The 23,014-nt window shown below is 45.8% G+C and overlaps 1 protein-coding gene across 4 annotated transcripts in view; it reads right to left on the reverse strand.

The window, feature by feature from the left end:
• Positions 1 to 3,109: 3,109 nt before the first annotated feature.
• LOC8041872 overlaps positions 3,110 to 23,014 on the reverse strand; it is a 43,158-nt gene continuing 23,253 nt past the window's right edge. For all 4 annotated transcript variants that reach the window (XM_040500997.2, XM_040500996.2, XM_029971685.4 and 1 more), the window contains 7 exons: positions 22,644 to 22,736; positions 20,316 to 20,546; positions 17,980 to 18,309; positions 8,335 to 8,527; positions 7,358 to 7,518; positions 4,316 to 4,492; positions 3,110 to 3,675 (listed from right to left, as the gene is read on the reverse strand). In XM_040500997.2, the coding sequence (XP_040356931.2) occupies positions 3,536 to 3,675; positions 4,316 to 4,492; positions 7,358 to 7,518; positions 8,335 to 8,527; positions 17,980 to 18,309; positions 20,316 to 20,546; positions 22,644 to 22,736 (1,325 nt within the window). In that variant the 3' untranslated portion in view covers positions 3,110 to 3,535. The remainder of the gene's footprint in view (positions 3,676 to 4,315; positions 4,493 to 7,357; positions 7,519 to 8,334; positions 8,528 to 17,979; positions 18,310 to 20,315; positions 20,547 to 22,643; positions 22,737 to 23,014) is intronic.

Genomic DNA, 23,014 nt, shown 5'->3' on the forward strand with positions numbered 1-23,014 from the left:
ACTTGCTGGTAAAATTTGCGTTCCGGATTTACCCGAAAAACTCAGAAATTCAACGTCGCAACGGAATTTTACGGAGAACTTTTGGCAGAACACAGAACCAATTATACTTTTTTTTTCTTTTTTTTAAATCTTAGTTAAAGGGCGAAATTGAGCTTCCTGTTTATTTCATTAAGGTTTGTTCAGGACAACGGGTAATGCACTTCTGGGCCACGACAAAAGCCTCTGTTCGATTTCCAGTTTGGGCCATACTACTCGTGCTTCTTAGATACATGATGGGTTGCATAGTGAAAGATAGGAATCTGTATATTTCATAGGGGAGAGGGCAGCTGAAGCTTTATGCTTCCCAACTATAGCCCAAAGTTAGGTTATTTCGAAGTACCGTATTTACACGAATGTAGGTCGACCCTTTTTAAAATTTTTGAAAATCTGAAGGGGGGGGGGTCTACTTATAATCGAACCAAAGCATTCCACCGCTGGCAAAAACGAAACAATCGTGATATCATGAACATCTCGGCTTGTTACGAGTTCAGCCGACTGTACCTCTAGCATTGCACTATTCTGTGCGCTCATTTTACAATTTTTTTTTTTTTTTTTATTTGCGTGAATGAGTAATTTTGATATTGATTCGCAAATTGACCTGAATGTACAGCGGTGAACAGCCCACAACGCGCCCGAATTCCGGGGGTGGCAGCACTTCTTGTAAGAGCCACTCCGGAAGCCACTGGAATATGGTGACTATAAGGGGAGGAGTGCCGAACAGAAAAGCGATAGCATGCCACTTGTTCATGACGCCGGTGGCATTGTTACCCTGCACCTGGCGCCATCGGGCGGCGCACAATGGCACCAAGCGTAAAAGTGCGTCCTGCGTGAACACGCAGAGTACAAGGCGCCCTCGTGCCCCGGGACGCTTCACGCCACGCCCCTTCGAGCAGAAAAGGACCGGTATCCTGGCTACAATGCCACTTTTTTGTCATGAAGCGGCGGCACGTGGAACTACCCATAAACGCCGAGTGCTAGGTACACCTACCCCTATAGCCACCGTAACCGGAACAGCCTCACGGCTTGCTCTACCCGCGGCTTCTCCTTCTCTTTAGTTTTGCACACAATTCACGGTCACACGTCATTTGTCCGAGTGCCGAAATCATGCTGGAGCGCTAACTACATTTTGTTTGTATTGACAGGCATGATCCGGGCAGTTTAGGTTTTCGGTGCTCGTTTATGGCCATTCTTCACCTAGAAGCAACCAACAACTGTGCTGTTGGACACAAGTTCGACCCGTCGGAGCGGGCGATGCTCCAGTGGAGCCTGCAATGGCGCGGGATCTTTAAAATGTGACGGCAAAAGAAGAAGCTTCCACAGGCCAAAGTCTGGATAGGTGGGATGCCTTCCAGAGCTTGAGGTCAGGCTTGCAACATACGCTGCAAAAGCGTGCAATCAGTCCCCACCCGTGACATGCAACGCGATCGCCGAGCAAGCATGGAAGATGCTGTCATTTACGAAGTGCGAGAGTTTGTTGGACGACGCCGCCAACATGCTTCGAGAACGTAGTAGTGAAGACGGCGGGATTGACATCACCAGTGCGGACAAGTCGTAGTCTAGTTGCAGACGGAGTGAGAACGACAGGGAGCAGTTTCAGTTGTCCCCTCGAGCATGGACCTCCTAGTTTCAAGGACACCTGGGCATCTCAAGCACCTCACTTCTGGCGTGCTTTGACTGCATGCGCAGTCAAAGCACGCCAGAAGGCATCGATCACACGTAGGAGGCTGGGCTTTCAAAACAGATACTTTGCCGTTCTCACGTGTTTGCAGTAAAATGCACATCTAAAGTGTTTCTTTTTTTTTTTTTTTTTGCCGATGTGCTATGCGGGGGGGTTGACTTATTCCCGTGCCACACGGGCAACTCGAATGCCATTTACAACGAATGACATTTGTGTGATCGGCGAATCAGCTCGCAATCTGTCGCGCGTGGAATGCGCTGCGCCCGGAGTGTCGCGCGCCGATTGGCCGTCCGCTCAAATGTCATTCGTTGTAAATGGCATTCGAGTTGCCCGTGTGGCGCAGGTATTACAATCATGTAAATACGGTATGTACTTACATTTTTTTAAAGCAACACTTGTTTGCATGACTTGTCGGACAATTAATTACTACTGCCAAATGCAGTTGCAAAAATATTTTTCAATATCTGCGAGTTTTTATTAGGGCAGGCTGAAAAAAAAATAGTTCTGGAAAAATCAATTTATTTGATTTATATCACTGTAGCTCAAAAAATTAGTGACTATTACCCACTACCCAACCATATTGTAATGATAGAAATTTCATTTAAAGAAACGTGCATAGAATTGTTTAACTGCTGACATTGAATGTAAATGTATATTTTGTTATATGATTGAATTGCTATATTTGTTTAACTGATATTTTGTATTTAAATAATTTAAATTGGTGTATGAATATTACCCATCATTTTGAATCCCCCGATGTAGTGCATCGGAGGTGAAGAAAATGAAATGTAACCGATGAGCAAAGTGGAAGACTAAAAGAAAGCTCAATGATCAGATTTGCTCAGAAGAGCAATTCATTTTACTCGTGTTCAGCCCAATATAAATCTTTTTCGCTCGACTATTCTTAGAATTAAATACAAAACAAATGTGCATAGAAAGCATCAAAAGATATAACAAGTTACAGCTCAAGAAGGTAGGGTGAAGGAAAGAAAGGCTGGGGAGGAAGAGGCAGAAGGAATGCTGGAGAGGAGAGGGGGATTAAGGGTATGTTTTTGTCTAAACATACTTTACTTTCATTTTGAATTAAAAAAAATTGGGGACACAGTAAAAAAAAACTGAATCCTGGAGTATCGGAAATTAACAAAAATGAATGCCAATGTACCCTCTATATCTAGCAAAAAATGAACCCTGAAAAACACCCTCCGTATTTTACGAAAAATGAGCTCCAAAAACAAAGAACCCTATCTATAAAACATGTCAACATTTTTTGCGTTTCCCACGATACTACGGAACGGTTTTGTTTCGGCTGCATGTTCCTCAACTGTCAGTTTCCAGTCCTTCCCAGCCGACACACAAAAATATTTCTAAAAACAGAAGGGCACTCCAACCTTATTCAATAAGATGCTTTTATTCTCGAATGTACAGACAATATCTCCTTGTTCAGCAGTCATCCAAAGCAAATAAGATTCTTTCTGAAAGCTTGCTCTTTGCAAGTGTATTCCACGTAAAAACACACCAGATGAACACTCCGTCGAACACATAGAATGGGCAGATAAGATAAAAACAGCATAAGCCTCCAAAGAAGTGAGAACACGAGGATTTTGTGAGATTGCTACACCTAAAAGAAAAACTTTTGTGCACTTTAACAGATTCACACAGAAACTGCAAAACCCATCCCATAAGAGTAAGCAAGAACAAATAGCTATCACAAGTTGCTCACTGCCTCCTTACCTTAGAGGACACTCGTCCTTGCCCTAGAACACAACTAGAAAAATGCATTTCTTTTTTTTTTTTCCCCCGTCGGGAGTGGCGATTCCGTTACTCCGAGACGGCCACATTGGAGAACCGCGAGTAGCGGTAAGCCCGGTACCGCCGTACCAGAACCGGTATGAAGAGGGCCGCCGCCGCTCCCAGGGCCAGGGCAATCAGCACCGTCACGGCAAAGGCGGCCGCAGAAACTGAAACAGCAGAAAGTGCCAGTCACCGAGGCTGCACGAACGATTTCCTTGCAAGAATCCCACATTACGCTCCAACTTGTCCCCGGTTGTCACCACTTCCCCGAACCGACCGTTTCGTAGAGTTAAAAACTGTGTTAAAAAAATGTTTGATACATAATCTCGAACCGCCGAGACCTCAAAACTCGGGGATCGCGTGTGGGTTCGCAAAAAGGAAGGATCTTTTAGCACTCGACAACTTCTACAAAGGGGTGTGGAAAGATGCAACGTAACGAAAGAGGCCATAGCGGAGATATTTGGTAGATCGTTCCGATACCTCCGATAATACCCGTTATTCCGTCGATGCCTTTGCGCATGCGTTATGCTGTTATTGGGTATCGTCATCGAAACAATCTACTAAAACTCGCTATTAACTTGCGAGATGAGAACGACAGGGCATCTCTTTTGGAGGCCTAAGCTCCAGCTCGTTGCCATTCGTTGTGCCTTGGCTGCGCGTGCAAGCTCGAGACTCGCCTGATGCCAAAGTGGTGTCGAAGATGGGGAAGCTCGCACCGGAGGCGGGACCAACTGAAGCGGTACTCGTACCGGTTTAGTTTTGCCAGTGACTATAGTTAGACCGTCACAGACGCACGGCACTTCTCACCTCCGGCCCTCGCTGGTTCGGGTGCAGGCGTGGTGGGGGCTGGCGGCGGCGAGGGTGTTGGCTCGTAGCTGCACGACAGCTCGTCTGAGTTGTCCCCGCAGTCGTTGACGCCGTTGCAGCGCCAGTCGGCGTGGATGCAGATGCCCGTAGACTTGCACGTGTCTGTCAGGTTGCAGACTAGAGAGGAACAAAGCCCACATTCGGTTTTGTGAGGCATGCCTCGTCATACGGTGTTGACGTCAAAGCACCAAAACTGGAGCTTCCGTAGACACACGTAAGACGACAGTGCCCTTGCCATTGCCCCACTATTTGCCCCAGTTTTCCAAGTCGTTAATGACGGAATGGAAAGTCCCGCAAGAACCCCAGCCTACGTTTTGCCGAAAGACGTCGTCGGTCATCTTTCCAAGGAATCCAGGTTCCTCTGTTGCGTGCCTTGTTTGAACACTTCTGGGCAAGTGCACAGCAAACCGTAAGGCTGTGTGCTCGTATTGTTTTAAGTATGGGACTCGTACTGCAAATCTGACTCTTCTCTGCATGTTGAATCGCCAACTCATACACATCTTAGGAGTGTCTGCTGCATCCTTCAGAGCGCCATAACTGGGAATGTACAACGTGCGCATGACGACATGTTTCAGTCGCTTGATGAATAGACGAATTTGGCAAGGTTCACGCAACTGTAAGGTTGAGTTCAACGCGCAGCCTCGTGGGCAGATAAAAGTAACGCGACAAAATGCTTGTCCCTACGAAAGAAGCGGGTCAACATGCATTCGATGCACATTAAAAAACCCTCAATTAAATACACTGTACTGCAAAAAAAATATTAATAAATAAATAAAGCTGCAAAAGCTACATTAATGCGGTTTGTGAACGCGAGTTGTACAGCAATTGTCACCATAAGTTGACCGATTAAGTAAAATTTGTTAATTAACTTTTTAGTCTGTGAGAATAGACATATGGTTCCCATTAGAAACTTCCTGAGCATCATCGAGAACCACCAAGTCAATAATTTTTTTAAATACCTTGAGTGCGTGGGAGGCATAGTAGTGTGCTAAAGGTGCCCCTAATGCAACAGGTACAAGGCTGAGGTTATGATAACAGATGGCAAAAACCTTCAGGCGTGTTATCGCATCGGTAGCCTTGCTTCTGCTGCACAAATGGTAACTAGCGCAATACTGCGGTTCTCACGCACTGTCTTTCTAAAATTTACTCATTTAGTAGTTTTCAATGACACTCGGCAAGTTTGGAATTGGAACCGCATGTCTATTTTCACTAATTAAAAAGTTGAAAAATTTTACTTTATTAGCCGACTGATCGTTACAATTAGCCCTCCATACTATGTCCCACTGGCCGTATAACTCACCTGCACAAACCACATGGCTTTTGTTTTTTTAAACACATCTCTTACCGTATTTACTCACATAATGAACGTACAACTCGCATAATAAACGCACCCCCCACAACGGTCATCAATATTTTGACTTTTTTTTTTTCTCGCGTAATGAATGCACTCTTAGTTTTCGACTCCGCGAGTCTTGAACTGCGTCTAACTTAGCTAGCCGGCTAGCCACCAAGCCCGCCAATTTTCTTTTGCTGTCAAGCAGCCAGGCCAAGTCAAGCCAAGCCAAGCCACTCTCGTAATGGATACATCACGTGGCTGCTGAAGTGATCAACCGTGAAACCAAGCGGCGCGCACGCCTAGCGAAGTTGGGGTCGAGGAATCGCCCAGCCCCGGACGTGCTTCGACCATTGGACGCATTGATGTCATCAAACACGCCGCCGTCTGTGATCTGCTTTCGAACAGTGATATCGTGAAAGTGGTTAGGCCTAAAAACGGTCGCATTGCCCCTGTGCTGAGTGAGCTTCGTAGGGTGTTTTTTTTTCTTTTTGGCAAAAGGCCTGCCAAAAGCACCCTAAAAAATGGTTTGCAATTTTTAGAGCACTATTACTGTGCCGCACCCGCAACCAGCCATGGGCACGCCTCCGTCAGTGGGAGACATGCCACAGTACTCTGCCAGGTCATATTGACACGTAAAATGACATTTGTGCAAAATGTGTATGCAAAAATTTTACCCCACGTAATGAACGCCCCCGCCAAATATGAGTCAATTTTTCGGGGAAGGAAGTGTGTTCATTATGCAAGTAAATACATTTAGTTTAGAAAAAGACACCCTGTATATTTGAGTTATTATACCGGAACATTATGTGCACAGGTATGATGTTCCGGTCTCTCTTACATTGTTTTTGCTTCACTATTGCTAACACAACATAAAAGTACAATGACTCAGAGGAGAGGCTATACGTAGTGTCACGCAAGGAATTGCATCCACTGCAGACGGGACGAGAGTCCGTTTGTGCCATTTACTGTCAATCACCACCCTCTAGTTAAAAAAAAAAAAAAAAAAAAGTTAATGTAATTTCTGGGAGTGAAGCTTACTACAGCGTGTCCCCGCTAAATATGTAGTGTTTTGTTCATCGCAAAAATAACGTATGCATCGCCGCACACTCCATCTTCACCAGAATGTAATGCTACCAGTCCAGACAACAAGATGCCCAAGTTTCAGAGCTAACCACTATCTCATTCAAAAGTTTTAAGTGATCTTCTGAAATTTTCAATGGGAAAAGGGGGCCCATCCCCAGTAGCTTGCACCATTCAGTCCCATGTATTTGTGGGCTCCGTCGGCCACCACTCACAACTTCCGAATATCACTTACAACTTCCGAATAAGATGACGGTTTGTTCCGACGCTTCGGCATCTGGTCTGGACCGCTAGCTCTACATCCGCATGGAGACTGAGCGTTTGGCGATGCATAGTTTATTTTTACGTTTAAAAACACACTACATTTTTTTTTAGGGGACAGCCTGTATACAGATGAGGAAAGAAATCAAAATCAAGATAATGATCCACAGTCACAGCATTCACACTGCTCTGTATTACAAGCATGGTCAGCATGCATCATGAAAACCTCGAAATGTGCTCCCTCATGCCATTTCAACGTAGAGGCTTCAAATTCCCACCTGCAGAACCGATCCGTGGTCACTCACCGTAAGTGGTGAAGTTGATCCGTAGCGGAGTTCCGGAAGACATGGCAGGAACAACGTACTTGACCAGGATGACGTCGGTCTTGCTGAGCAGGTCCTTGCCCGTCAAGTTGGCAAAGATGGGGCTGTGGAAGCTGTTCTTGCCATCGTACACCGTCAGGAACCTGGAACGGAAGATGGAGGTTTGGCTGCTTAACCGGTAGTTTATAAAAGCAATTTGTACGGGATTCTAATTGCAGTACAAGCATCTCTTCGTGTCAAACCTTAACAGCAACCTCGTTCATTGTTTAAACGGAATGTTTAATTTTAATTCGGGCAAAATTATTTTAAAAGCGTGAAACCTGTACAGACCCTTATGCGGTCTGTACAGGTGGGTTATATGGCAAGGAGGCTAATCGTGATGGTGGATAGGATAATTAACTGAATTTTCTGAATTAGATTTTTAATTGGTAAACATAAACATATAGTTCCAGTCAGGAACTTGGCAAGCATTAACAAAAACTGCTAAATTAGTACAAAAGAAAAAAAAATGAAGCCTATGTGATGTGCGGGGGTGCCCTAAAGTTACCATCCGTGCAACAGACGCAAGGCTGGTGGTTAGAAAACACGGATAATAGGATTATCATCTGTGTTGTCGCACCCACAGCCTTGCGCATGCTGCACGATTGGTGACTTTAGCACGTGTCCGTGCTAAAGTCACCACCCAAGCTGTGTACCACGAAGGTAGCACTTTTATTCCATCTCCGTCTAATGGCATACTGCAAGAACCAACTAGCAAAGACTGGGCAACAAGTAGAATGTTGTTCTGTTATTCGATTAAACACACAGGAATAACCCAGTAAGCTGAAGGGTGCAGCAACGACATGCACATCCAAGAAATAGCTAAATACCGTTTGTTCTCAACCAACAAACAAGGAAAAATCCAACTTGTCAAGATGTTCAAAAGATGCAATCGGATAATTACCAAGAATGCAACTCACTCTGAGATGTCCTGCACCGTTGTAGAAGCATTCTTCCCCAGGGAAATGTTGAACTGGATTGCAACAGCACTCTTGCTCTTGTCGGGGTTCGGAACACTTATGGACCAGAAGAAGACGCTGTCGTTTTTCACTGGAGACGGGTACGCCGGTGTCTCCACGATGCCCTTTTCTTGGTCCACCATGTGGGCCATGTCTAAAAATAATAGGAAAAAAATAAGAGCACACTGACTAACAGCTTCACTGGTCTTCCTTATTCACCAAAGTGGAAAGGCTGAAAGTTTTTTTTCTTCAAATTTTGCATTGTAAATTTACTTAGCAGAGGACAATGGCACAAACGCAGCATTGTGGGCAGCGGCATGGCACTGCTCACCCAAAAGGTCCCATGCCTTCCGGCCGCTTTGGAACGACAGGGCAAACAAACATTGGAGGTCTAAGTGGGTGGTCCCGATGGGCTACTATTGCAGGCGATGCCTTAATATAGCTGACTCTCATTCATTTAATCTCCACGAAGCCACAAATTTTGCTTGAATTATCGGAAGATTGAATTATCAAAAATTCATCATGATGCCATCCATAGATGGCTTCACATATGTGGGATTTGCTACCAACACAGGTACCGATAGAGTAACCAAAGGGTTATTTCAACAACGGCGGCGATCTCAAAGCAGACGTCAAACCTAGTAGCGCGGTCCCCACATCTCCGCGGCAATATAGACGACGTTTAGGGCTACATTACCGCAGGTCGGTTCGATAAATTACCTCCGTCAGTGCCAATGATCGTCTACCTTGTCTCCCTCGCTCGAATAGAGTGGAAGAGAAGAGACACGTACCAGAGTAAGGACAGAGTCCAAGAGCATTTATTAACATACTCTTCTAAAGGAACTACAATGTCCCCATCCAAATATGCCCCCCCGCGTCGGCAAGGTAAGAAAAGGTCCTTACCTGCCAGACGCAGATTGTTATCTGTTTTTGGCCACTTATGGTCAACGGACTCGTCCGATGACCGCGAAAGAGATAGGACGTGTGTCGGCGACTTCTCCAGTGCTTTCCCGGTCTTGGCTCTCCAGGACCCCGCATCTGGCAGGTAAGGACCTTTCCTTACCTTGCCGGCGCGGGGGGGAGCATTTTGGATGGGGACATTGTAGTTCTTTTAGAAGAGTATGTTAATAAATGCTCTTGGACTCTGCCCTTGCTCTGGTACGTGTGTCTTCTCTTTCGCTATATTCGAGAGAGTGAGACAAGGTAGACGATCATTGGCACCGACGGAGGTTACCACCGACGGAGGTAACCGACGGAGACCCGCGTCAATGAAGCCCTAAATGTCGTCTATATTGCCGCGGAGATGTGGGGACTGCGCTACTAGGTTTGACGTCTCCTTTGAGATCGCCGCCGCTGTTGAGAAAACCCTTTGGTTACTCTATTGGTACCTGTGTTGGTAGCGAAATCCCACACGTACAAAGCAGATATTTGAAGATTTAGACTTCACAGGCCTACGAATCATAAGGAGGTATGCCGCAAGTTTATTAATCAGTTAAAATTTTGGTTTATTGTGGGCTGTTTAGACAGCACATGAAACCTCAAAACAAAATTAAGTTTGTTTATCAAGCAATAAAGTTGTCCATTGTGGACTATTAGGCAGGGGACACATGAGCGATGAAAACGGGAGCCACGCAACAATTTCCATATCAACTTCTGCAGTTGCTGTGACATGAACCTAAGCCATGTTGAGCACGTTTCTTTCCGAGCACCGGTGCACTACAGAGAAGCAACACACACGGGAGCGAACTTTGTGAGCGTTGCTTCTCCGTACCGCACAGGTGCTCGGAAAGAAGCACGCCCAACGGGGCCACGAGAACAAAAAGTATCAATTACGCGAAAATGCCATTCTAATTAAGGGGCCTTATAAATACATTAAAGAGTGAAAGCCGTTTACAAGTCCCTGTAACGCCGAATTGGAGCGCAGCTCTTGAGGAGGAGGAGTGAAGGGTACTGAGGGGAGGGTAAACCCCTCCTCCTTCTCCTCCCCTCATTCTTTAATATGCTCCGGGGGGGGGGGGGTCACGTGACCTCGGGGGGGGGGGGGGGGGGGGGGGGAGTGTCACGTGACTTCGGGGAGGGGGGGGGGGGTCATGTAACCTCGGGGAGGCGTGACCTGGGGGGTCACATGACCTTGGGGTGTCAAGTGGGGATCGCCTTGGGGGTCACGTGACCTTGGGGAGGGGACCCCCTGACCTCGGAGGGGTCACGTGACCTTGAAGTGACCTTGGGAGGGGTCAGGTGACCTTGGGGTGACCTAGGGGGTCACGTGACCTTGGGATGACCTTGGTTACGCCGACGGTGACGCCGCTCAAGCCGGAAACGGGCGCCTAAGAGCTGCGCTCTAAAACGTAGTGGTACAACCCAAATTTCGATTTTTAATGCAAAAGCATTAATTAACTATCCCATGGAGTGGAGTTGGTGGCGTCTGTAACCGCGAAAAAGCGCGGAAGAAATGCCCATCCTCTCATTGGCTGAGCAAAACTGCGCCTAGATAGCCATTGGCGTGCATCTCCCGAGAGCGCATGCTCGGCCGCTGCTCTCATGTCAGGTGTTGCCGGGGGGGGGGGGGGGGGGGGGGGGGGGGCTGGGGCCGCTTCTGCTCTTCTCAGCGCCGAGGAACGTGGCGGCGCCTAAGGCGGCGGCCGCCGCAAACTCGGCAGAAGCGAAACATGGCCGTCCACGCCAGTACATCACAGACGAACTAAGCGAGCGGAAGAACGATATTCATGCTTCCGCATTCAAAAACTCGTAAGAAGTGCTTAGGTGTTCTCTGAATATTTTTTTTTTAATTATACAGAAGTATGAAATATTTAGGTTTGATTACCATGAGCTTAATGTATACACAAAAATTACAGCCTACGGTATACACAAGAATTACAGCCTACAGCATACACAAAAATTACAGGAGGACACTTAAGCTTTGCCTTAAAGGGACACTGATACCCTCCAAAAACAAACTTTCATTTTTTGTCAGGCGATTCATTATGGTGTCGGAAGACTACCCAATTAATATTTTGCAACAGTCACATATATTTTTATTAAAGCCAAAAAACGCAACTGCTCAAAACCGAAACTGAAACCCGCGCACGGAGGTCAGAGAAGTGGAGAGGAGAGCGTGGGCAGAAGTCACGTAACTACACCCGACTGTGCGCTTTTTTTTTCTTTTTTTTCCCTCCATTTTTTTTTTTTTTTTGTGCTTAGCAGATGATACACGTGATGGGAACTGTTTGTTGTGCGATTCCTTTGCAGCTATGTTCATTCCGCTCGCTGTTCTGTGCTTTAAGATGAGTTGTTTTGTACATTGAGAAGTTGGAGATGAGTAGTGAGTGCCCGTGGTGAATTTTCGTGATCAGCTCCGAAAAGAATACCTCCAAGATGTTGCGTGAAGAGCTGCCTCACATGTCCTGCGTCCGAAAAAAGTTGCATTGTGCGGCAGAAGTCTGCACCGAAGGATCAATGGGATCGAGACCAATGGCTGGCTGCAATTCCTGTAGAACAGTTACGGGCACCTCGGAAGGCGGAAGCTACCCGATTTATATGCTCCTTGCACATTGTGGAAAGTGATTACATTGAGTTCGCAGGTGCCAAAAAGGAAATCCCATATTTAACTCAGCAACATTTCGTCCACATTTTTTTTTTTTTTTTCAGTGATAAATATAAAAAAAGAAATGTAAATATTGCAAAATGTTTGAAAAAAAAAAAAAAAAAGAAGAAAAGGTACGCCCACACTGGGGATTGAACCCCGGACCGCCCCGCGTGTGAAGCTGAGATCTTTTCACTGAGCTACTGGGATTTTTTTATTTTTTTTTACTTATTCTATTGAGCTACTGGGAGAACTCTTGTTAGTAATAGTGGAGCCGGTTAACTGTAGGTTGGAAAATTTGCTGCCGATATTCCTCCAGCAAAAGGACTCCCGGGTCGAGGTCGGGTAGCACCACACATTGACCCCATTCGCACCTAGTAAAGAAATCGTACGAGGGCCTATTCAAATTGAAGTATGCACTTCGTGCTTGACGATTGCGTGAGCGATGTCTTCAGCTACGAGAAGGGGACGACGGCTCGACGACGTCTTCGTGCAAATCAGCTTAATGGTCGAGCGTGTCATACGGGATGAATACCAATTCTTTTTATCGGTCCCAAATTTCTCTTTCAATGGTAGACTGAATTCGTCGATACTGCGAACAACAGTTTTGAAGCAGAGGTCATCGCTGTCGCCGCGAGTCCCACGATACGCGAAACGACGCCATGTTGAAAATTACGCAGTGAATGCACAGAATGCTTCTGGTTCTCTGTGCAACTTTTTTTTAGAGCGCAGCTCTTAGGGGCCCGTTTCCGGCTTGAGCGGCGTCGCCGTCGGCGTAATTGCGCGGTGCATTATGGGTAAATTTCCCCGCTAAATCTAGCAGAAAAATTTCCCCGCTAAATCTAGCGGGAAAAATTCCCCGCTAAATGTAGCGGAAAAATTTCCCCGCTAAATCTAGAGGAAAAATTTCCCCGCTAGATTTAGCGGAAAAAATTCCCCGCTAAGTCTAGCCAAAAAATTTTCCCGTTAAACCTAGCGGAAAAATTTCCCCGCTAAATCTAGCGGAAAAAATGCCCTGCTAAATCTAGCGGAAAAATTTTTCTGGGGGTCACATGACCCCCCAAGGTCACATGACCCCCTCCCCCCGAGAACAGGTAACCCTCAATACCCTTCCCTCCTCCTCCTCAAGAGCTGCGCTCCAATTCGGTGTTACAGGGAGTTGTAAACGGCTTTCATTTTTTCAATCAACCTATTTGCAGCTTTTTAGAAGCCACAAAAAATGGGTTTCAGATTTTTTTTCTATTTTTAATATTGAAGGCCTTGAATGACCCACGACTTTGATTAAATTTGGTGATTGTGTCTAAACCTTAGAAAACGGCCCGTGTCCACAGAAAAGAGTCAGAGCGACTAAAACAAGCCAGTTCTCGATCAGCGGTTTTTGGGCCTAAAGAAACCCAAATTTCGAGCCGTGAATTCTGTTCTGGGTAGTTGGGCTCTCGTATGTCATGTACAACTAAAAACCTCGGTGAGCATAAATACCCTGTCAGTGTCCCTTTAAGGGGAAATGCAAGTAAAAAAACAATTTTTTCAAGAAAAAAAAAGTGATTTTTTGTTTTTTAGTGTTTTTTTTATCTTTGAACCTTCGTCTTTTGCGTATAAAAAAAAAATCAAGACTGGAAATCATCGCGGAACTAGTCAAATATGAGTTTGAAGCCCTTCTCGCGATGGAAAACAGCACAAATCTGAGCCATTTTCAAGCGCTTGTTTCTTGGGATCGTGGCGTCGCCCGTCATCATGTTTATTTCGGCACGTAGACCTAGTTGTTTTCATTCCAAAACTGTCGTCAATAGTTTCGTATTTTGGTTGTAAATAACAAGAAATAAATGTTTTTTTTTCCCGCTGGAAATGCGTCGCCACTGGCCTTCTAAATCACGTGATGCGATTGTGGCCCCGCCATTGGCCGAGAACAACGTGCTGCGTGGTGAAGCTCGCTTGCTGTTTTAGTGTCGCGCTGCTCCTGAAATTAGAACCAACTTGTTCGATCATTCTGCCTTCGTTGCGATAGACGTTGACCAAAAACGCGACTTTCGAGCTCAGAAGTTTTGGATGACACACAAGTTCAAAAGAAGTCACCAAAAGGGCAAGCGGAAAGCTTCAAAGAAAAAACGTTCATCCGCGGCAGCTAACCCTAACCTCGGTTGGGGCGACACTTCCGACTATGATCGCTCAAATTTCATCGGCAGAGCTGAAGAGTTCGTTAGTGAATTGGAAAAGATCAGGATGTTTGAAAGCAGAGAGAGAGCTGGAGATGAGCATGCAGGTACTGCGATGTGCGAGATCGGCGCAATAAAAGCTGTCGTCATTGGCGCGGCATGCTCGACACGAAGAAAGCGCAGACTCGCCGTCCAGGAATCGGCCACTAAGCGAAAGGGACTGGCATCTTTTCTGGAGGTGCGTGCTGCCAGAATGAAAAAAAATTGGGTTGTGTGTATGTTTATACAGCCTAGAACTTGGTCTGCCTCACAGGGGCGACGAGTCTCCCAGCTGTAGATGAGCAATTTAGCCAGTGCAGTAGAACCGCTAGCCTGGGGTCTTTAACGTGCACCACGCAGTAGTGATACACGACCGCACGCCGGTACGATGCTCATCCAGATCGAAACGGGCAGGGGTGGGGCTCGAACCCAGGATCCCTGGGTTCTGCAGCGCGAGCTTTCGCTCCACGTGCTCCGAGCTGGTGTGCGCTAGCCCACTCGGCCACCGATCCCCCCCTGCCAGAATGATGCATGCCCTACGTCCGTGCTTTCATCAACCTATTCTTCGAGGCATGCCTCTGCGGCCGGGAACGTCAGTGGAGTAAAGTGTGGCAAGACCGGAAATGGCAGCTTCCGGGACAGTTGCGCCATGAACACCAAGGCAGTGGTTGCATGTACTGTGGAGCCACATATGGTGCGGGACAGTTCTAAACTTCTGTGCCGTCTTGCAAAGTCCTGGGCCGGTTTGCTGATCTTGCAGCCGCGGCTGCGGCTGCGGCCAAGAGGGATTTTTCTGTCACGTGACCAGCTCCATGGGGACAAGGAAGTACCTAGCGTCCCTGCCTAATGGTGGATAAATCCATATCGCTTCAAGCACAAAAGCCTAGTTTCGCTCGCAGAAACTGACTGCAGGGACTTTCAACTGGAGTCCAATTGACCGCCCCCTTATACTGTAGGAGCGGCAGATAAAGTTACGGCCAGGAAGGGTGAAAATGAGCCAAAATAAAGAAAAAACCACTCGAGATGAAAGCGGTGGCAGAATATTCATATGCCTCCGCCTGCGCCGGCGTCATGCGCCTTCTACTGCGGTCGAGAGGTTAGAGCGCCGGTACTTATCGTCACGGCGTGAAAGTTTCGGGTTCAAATCGCACTAGGAACTTTTTTTTGTTTTTTTGTAATTTGCGCGTGTCTTACTTTTTAACTGTGATCCTCTTTACAAATCATCCATTTGCACTGCTGCGCCTTACACGGTGTTTACTGTTAGTCCCACCTGTTCAATCAAAACATCGGCAAGAAAAAAAAAAAAAAAAAGAGGCAAGTTAACGCGCTAATACAATCATTTCATAATGTTCATTAAAAGGAAACCAAGGTAACAGCATCGGTACGGCTTTCACACAAACGGAGCCGAAACAAGCATCCTTTCCCCAGCAACTACACTTTTATGTGTTTTTAAATATACAACGCTCTTGCTACGACTCCTTTCAATAACAGGAGACGCCAGTTTAGTACTAATAAAAACTGCAGTTGTGACAATTAAAAAAAAAAGACTTTCGCAAAATAAGCAAAAAGAAAAAAAGACTAGCAGCTGTGGATGCATTGATTGAGCGAAATCCTACAGGTAAGGCAGCAAGTCAAACGTCTGAGAAAGTAGTAAAACCGAAATAAAAGAGATCATACCTTTTACTTGCATGGAATGTGATAAAAGGTATATTTTTACCCTTTACATTTTGTTGTGGCAATCGTTTTGTAATATTAGCACATTACTTGTTGAATTTTAGTTAGAATAACAGACGATCGCAACCGAATGCAAAAATGAATCAGGCGTCGACATCGCAAACCCTCTCTCTAACGCAAACACCTAAAATGACTTTGGATCAACAAATGGAAATAATTAGAGCAGTTGGAAAACGGAAACAACAAATTTTAGAGAAATTCAGCAGCACAGTTACCTGGCGAACGAAGAGACAGGCATAGGAAGATATTGTCAACTTTCCGCGGAGTGTACGGCAGATGCAGGAGGCGTGGCGGAAGTTGGTAAAGGAAGCCAGGGACATGTATGCGCTCTTCCGAGGTCATGAACAACGAACTGGTGAGTCAGAACTAACCGCCCAATGATTTTATATAGCTCATATGGCCTTGTCTACATTCTTAGTGAGAGTGCAGTCAAATAGAAAAAAAAAAAAAGAGTTACTGACGCGATTTGAACCCGGGACTTTCACGCCGCGACGCAAGTACCGGCGCTCTAACCTCTCGACCACAGTAGAAGGCACGAGACGCTGGCGCTGGCGGAGGTATATAAATATTCTCCCACCGCTTTCATCTCGAGTGGTGTTTTCTTTATTTTGGCTCATTTTCACCCTTCCTGGCCGTAACTTTATCTGCCGCTCCTACAGTATAAGGGGGCGGTCAATTGGACTCCAGTTGAAAGCCCCTGCAGTCAGTTTCTGCCCAATTTCTGCGAGCGAAATTAGGCTTTTGTGCTTGAAGCGATACGGATTTCTCCGCCATTAGGCAGGAACGCTAGGTACTTCCTTGTCCCCATCGAGCTGGTCACGTGACAGAAAAATCCCTCTTGGCCGCAGCCACAGCCGCGGCCGCAAGATCAGCAAACCGGCCCTGGCATGCATTGCGGTCAAATTTCATGTTAACTAGGCTGCTCTTTTACTAATGTACATTCATGATAACATTAAAAAGTGTTTTTCTCTTTTTGTTGTTTTGAGTCATCTCCAAAGTTTGTGCGCAAGATATTTTGTATTTCACATAGTCCCATCCCAAACAAATTTGGCAAGCTTATACTCTGGGGTGTGTAGAATACAACTGTCAAGGTTCTGTTACAATGTACATCACTATAGTCATACAAGTCGCAAAAAATAGTTGTCTGCCCTTTAAACATGGCATTTTCGTTATCTCCAATTTTTTTTTTTAGTAAAGAAGATTTTACACACATCTTTCTTGTTGTTACTTGCAATCAGTGGTCTCCAGGGATCAAATTGGCCTATTTTACAATGCTCTTTCATACTTGTTGCAATGCCCCACAGGTGCCCAATGATACAGGTTATTTCCTATATGTACTGCATGCAGAACATTGCCAAAAGCAGCTGTCGAAACTAACACAAGATTTAGAATGAGGAGATCAAGCCGTATAGACAGTGAAATTTTCATTAAGCTACTTTAAATATAAAAAAAAGTTTTTCCCTAGGAACCTGATAGCTAGATATAAACCACCGCTCGTACCCACGCCTTGCAAATGTGTCTGCGTGACCTAGCGAATAGCGTGTCCGGTTCGCGACCGAAGGGTTATGAATTTGAATCCCGCCTCCGCCTAAAATTCTTTTAATTTTTTCTTTAAGGCAAATAAATTAATTTATAAAGTGAAATCATTTGAGACATGCTGCAACCTTTAATTCACATTACGTCACGTTTTAATCACTTTCATTCCACGCGTAACATCACGTTTCATGTGAGCGTTGTGGGTTGTTTGAAATTCCCACGTGAGGTCATGTAAATGTGACGTCATGACCCGGTCGACCAACCAGAATCTTCCCGTCCAGCACAGATGCCGTCTTTTCTGTGACACGAGCTCCTTAAAGCTATCACTTTAAAAAGAAGCAAGAAAACATCACCTTCCATGCCTAGTTCTTTCTAGCTCACTTTGCAGGAAAACACCGGCACTGAGCGTCGTATAACAATAAAGTCTACGAGCACTCAAACAACTTCAACTCGTTGCAACGAAACAAACATGTTGCTCTCCTTCTCTCGGAACCACCGATGTGCCTACCATTTACCGCTTTCTGCTCCCGTCTTCACCCACCCGAAAGAAGGGGCACTCACCCACTGGCAGCAGGGTGGCATTGAAGCCATAGCCGCTCTCGTATCCCGCGGTGATGGGGGAGGCAAAGCGCACCGTCAGCTTGGCATTGTCCAACGCAAGGTCGTTGGGGGGCTTGTCGCCCGAGAGGGGCACGGTCTGGTTAGCGTTCGTGAGGTAGAGAAAGTGGCCAGCCCTCAGGTCCAGGGAGCTGAAGCTGAGCACGAGGCCACCGACGCCCTTGCCCTCGAACGTCCAGGTGCGGTTGCTGTTAAGTGGGTACTGGTTCGGGAAGCCCGGCGACTTGAGGTAGTAGGGCACGTTGTGAGACAACTCGGGCGTCATGGTGCCACCTGTTTGGTTTAGAAGAAAGTGAATGAAAGGAAAAAAATTGGCAGCTGTATTTCTATCCATCGAACAAACCGGCACACGCAGCGATATATGAAAAACGGTGGGTTTTCGTGACATTTTATAGTGTTTACAGGGCAGGGGCATCGGGGGGCAAGCGTGTTGGCGCATCGCAGCTCGGAGCACGTGGAGCAAAAGCTCACGCTCAATCCCCACACCCGTCCGTTTCGGTTTGGATGGGCATCGTACAGGCAAACGGTCATTTATTGCTAGTGCATGATGCCCGTTAAAGACCCCAAGCTAGTAGCGGTACTGCACTGGCTAAATTTCTAAACTGCAGCATAAACCAGTGTTGCCGCACGTCAGAGGCAGACCCACCTTAATGGCCGACCTACAGAAGCAAGGAAATCTGTTCCCAGTTTTCTTCTCTCCCTTCCCCCCTCTTCTCTCCCCGCAAAAGCGGGTCTCTGAGAAAAAGAAGGAGGCTTTCCTTCTTTCTCAAATGAAAAGGAGGAATTGAGGAAGTGTTTCCTCCTTTCTGGCTGCTCGTCAGCCTTGTCGCTTCACTGCAGTACACAAGAGCACAATGAGACCAGAACAAAGCTAACTGGACCTGCCAAAGGAGACTACAAAAATAAGAGAAATTGCTGAATTTCCGAGTACTGCGGTGTTCGACACTGACAGAGAGATTGACTGGAACAGTACATCATTTACAGCTATACTAGAAAGTTCTGAAAATTCGTACAAGCCTACCGTAACAATGCGGACGTGTGGCGAGGTCTGCGCCGTTATATTTTCAGTATTTATGAATCGAAATTAACTTTTGGCGCAATGTAGGCACAACTTTCTCATATTTTGGGCTAAAGGTAGCAGGATGAAGTAGGGTAAGCCCTTTGGCGCAGTTGGGCGCAAATGGCGCAGCAATCGCATAGCTGCAAAGTCAACTACCGGTACAGGGCATCTACCAAATTGCCTCTCAAATTCTCCCGACTTTTCCAGATTTTCACCAAACATTTTAATTGAATATTCTGACTTTCGAGCACCCAAAAACGGCTATTAGGGCACTTTGAAGCACATCAACGTAAAATTTTGAGCACTTCTGAGCAGCTATTTCAAAGAACTTTTGAGCATGAAGTTGTTAAATCTTATGATCACTTAAATTTAGTTAGAATTTTAAGATTTGCAAACCTCCTACCAAGCTTTTTTTTTTTTTTTTTTCAAACCTCCTACCAAGTTTTTTGGTTTTTTTTTTGCTGCAGGCAGTATAAGTTATTTTGTAATGTTGTTCTTTACAGGCTTAACTACAAACAATTTATCTTTCATACAAATGCAACATGAGGGATTACTAAAGAACTCTGTCTCATATAAAAACGTTTACACAGCTGTTGATGCAACCTACTGCATTGTTTATTTTGAACACACATAACCTATCAAAGGCCCGCCCCTAAAGCTTTTGCAGTTTTTCGTTCATGCCTTTCAGCTCAGTGCTGTTCTCGGAAAGGTTTGCGTTTGCCTCAGAAAGCAGCACCTGCCCTGGTTGACAGCACAGCCCTTCAATTTGCCGCGGCTCAGGTTGTGTGTGGCTAGAATAGGTGGCGCAAGTCGCCGCCTAATTCAGCCAGCCAAGCAATTTGGCGCGAATTGGCACAATATGGCAGATTTTTATCGGGATGGTGCAGAAAATTACCTTTGGTGCAAAAAGGCGCAGGAGTGGAATCACTGAAAGGATGGGGTTACAGCGGCTGTTCCCATTGAATCCGGTGAATCGGGTGGTGGCTTACGCCACCTGGTGACGCCTCAGGCAACTGCTGCTCAGTGTCGGGGCTAACCGTGCCACCGCACGCCACACCCTCCCTCTTCTGTGTGTCGCTGCGCTGCCCACGTCCCTCGTTTTCCCCCACTTGGCCCACTTTTTTACGATTTCCCCGGAAATATTGGGCTCCCCAGGTCCGTAGACGCCCTGCCCTTGTTTAAATCGAACCACAACCGTACCTCCGTCACGGCATCTTACCAAGAACGGGAGACACTGAAGCAGAGACGAGGGTGCCATTGCCACGGGTGCAAGCCCCGCGGTGAACTTGCAGTAGCGCGCCTCCCTCAGATTCCATCTCAACGGGAGGCACCGCAGACCCGTTCACGACCAGCAGCAACTTTGCCGCGGTCAACGTGCGAACCGTGAGGCTGTCGTTGGTGGAGAGGCTCAGGTGGTCCAGCGTCAGTGTGAACTTGCCTGCCCCCTTGGCTGCGCATACGAAAGTGGCAATGTAATAAAGTGTAAAAATGTCATCTTCTGAATGAGGATGGCTAGTTGGGCTAGTTGGTTTTGCATCATGGTGTAATACGCCAAAACAACAGGGACAGACAAAACGAAGGTAGAACTAGACAGGACGCGGCGTAACTTTCAACTGAATTGTTTATTTAGAAGACAGAATTTAGGAAAAATATAATATAAAAGCAGGCACACGTGGCAGAACAACAGATAAGGTCCAAAAACACACCCCCCTCAAATGCCAGTGTCATTGGTTCTTCAAATAGTAGAATTCTTTATCAGTCAATGACAAAGAGGGAGCGCTTATGCAAGTATTGTCGTGGTGGGACCTAATCAGGAAAGCTTCATGAATTTCTCTTGCCGTTTTTGTTTTATAATGGCCCATGACACAGGTGTCACCAAAGATGGGGCTGCACTTTTCAGAGTTGGGCCCGCAATCGCAACGGTCACAATGAACCGCTAAGTGCATCTTCTGGTTCGCGCTCTCCCAGTGTTTCATGAGTTCTACTCTATGGCCAAAGTCAATCAATTTTTGTTGTTGTTTAAGAGCGCAGCTCTTAGGTGCCCGTTTCCGGCTTGAGTAGCGTCAGCGTCGGCGTAACTGCGCGGCGCATGATGGGTAAATTTCCCCGCTAAATTTAGCGGAAAATTTTCCCCGCTAAATTTAGTGGAAAAGTTTCTCCGCTAAATCTAGCAGAAAATTTTCCCCGCTAAATCTAGTGGAAAAAATTCCCCGCTAAATTTAGCAGAAAAATTTTCCCACTAAATCTAGCAGAAAAAATTTTCTGCTAAATCTAGCGGACAATTTTCCCCGCTAAATTTAGCGGACAATTTTCCCCGCTAAATTTAGCGGACAATTTTCCACGCTAAATCTAGTGGAAAAAATTCCCCACTAAATCTAGTGAAAAATTTTCCCTGCTAAATCTAACGTAAAATTTACCCTGCTAAATCTAGTGGAAAAATTTCCCCACTAAATTGAACGGAAAAATTTTCACGCTAAATTTAGCGGGAAATTTTTTCCGCTAAATTTAGCGAAAAATTTTCCCCTAAATGGGGGCGAGCAGGAGAGGAGGAGGTGCATGGCCCCCTCTCCGTACCTTCCCCTCCTCCTCCTCAAGAGCTATGCTCTAATTCGACGTTACAGGGAGTTGTAAACGGCTTTCGTTTCTTTTTTTTCACCAACTTGACCGACTTTAGAATGAATTGAATTTGTCTGCTCCTGTTTATCCAGGCCCATGTTTCTTGCGGTCATTTTTTGAATACTGTAAACTATTTTCGCGGGCTCAAAATTCAATGCATTCTGGCAAGCATGGAATTCGTGAATATTTTGCGGGCACTTATATTTTGCAATTTAGAATTGTATGTAATGCGTTTGTTACTGTGGTGGTGATTTATTTATATGGTACCATAGAATACCGCACATCCGCCCATTCCACATTAAGCACCCATTCCCAAATTTGTGCAAAATACATTTATACGTAAAATTGATGACCGGACAAGCACCCATCCTTCATTTTTGTGATTATCTTTAAAGTTTGAGTGGGCGCTTGCCCGGTATTTTACGGTAAGTTTTATTCGGATATACTTCAGGTCGCAAAATTCTAAAGAAAGAGTAGGTTCCCACAAACATATCTTCTACGGTACTGTGAACTCAAGATGCTCCACCACTTCTGAAAACACATATTAGTTTTTGTTAGTCTGCTGGAGTAACAATACTCATGTGCACGTGCCTGACTGAAAGGACTTCTGCCTTTGAACTTGAGGCCCCAGAGGGCCTCAAGTTCAAAGCACGAGATATTTTGCCACGCTGCACCCGTGCTCCGGGGAGGAAGCGTGTTCAAAGCGTCTGATCAATCGGTTTATTATATCTTTTCTTAAATTTCAATAGCAGTGCATGATTGAAACATCTCATCGAAACCGAGATCCTTTTGAACCAATATTTCCCTGTAAATATTGGTTTCCTTGAACCTGAGATGTTTTACGTCGATAATGAAGTTTTGCTAAGTCTGTGCCTGTTCAAAGGCAAGCATATAGTACAAAAGTATTAGTCAGATAACTTGTAGCCCTTACCAGATGGAGGTTTGACAGCCCAAGAACAATTGGAATTGCAGTTCCCAGCCAGAGTGTAGAACCCGCTTGCTGCAAGGGTGGTCAAGTGGCATCCTAAAAAATAGACAAGCACATACTATATAACCACCAATTGTCATTTCAAGCACATGCACAAGATACTAAAACACTACTGGAAATACCTTAGAAGTGCCGACTTTTGTACACTGCTCCTCAAACTTAACGCCGTCACTGGGTTCCCAAACATTGAGCTCGTGTTGGCTACTTACTGTTAAAATTCTTACTAAAACGTTAGGGATGCCTTCTGAGGATGGGATAGAAATTGGGAACCCAAACATTCTTCAGATAGTCCAATCGGCCGCCGCAGAAACTGT

Source organism: Ixodes scapularis, unplaced genomic scaffold, assembly GCF_016920785.2.
Source record: "Ixodes scapularis isolate PalLabHiFi unplaced genomic scaffold, ASM1692078v2 PGA_scaffold3__209_contigs__length_174095766, whole genome shotgun sequence".
Classification (NCBI taxonomy): Eukaryota; Metazoa; Arthropoda; class Arachnida; order Ixodida; family Ixodidae; genus Ixodes; species Ixodes scapularis.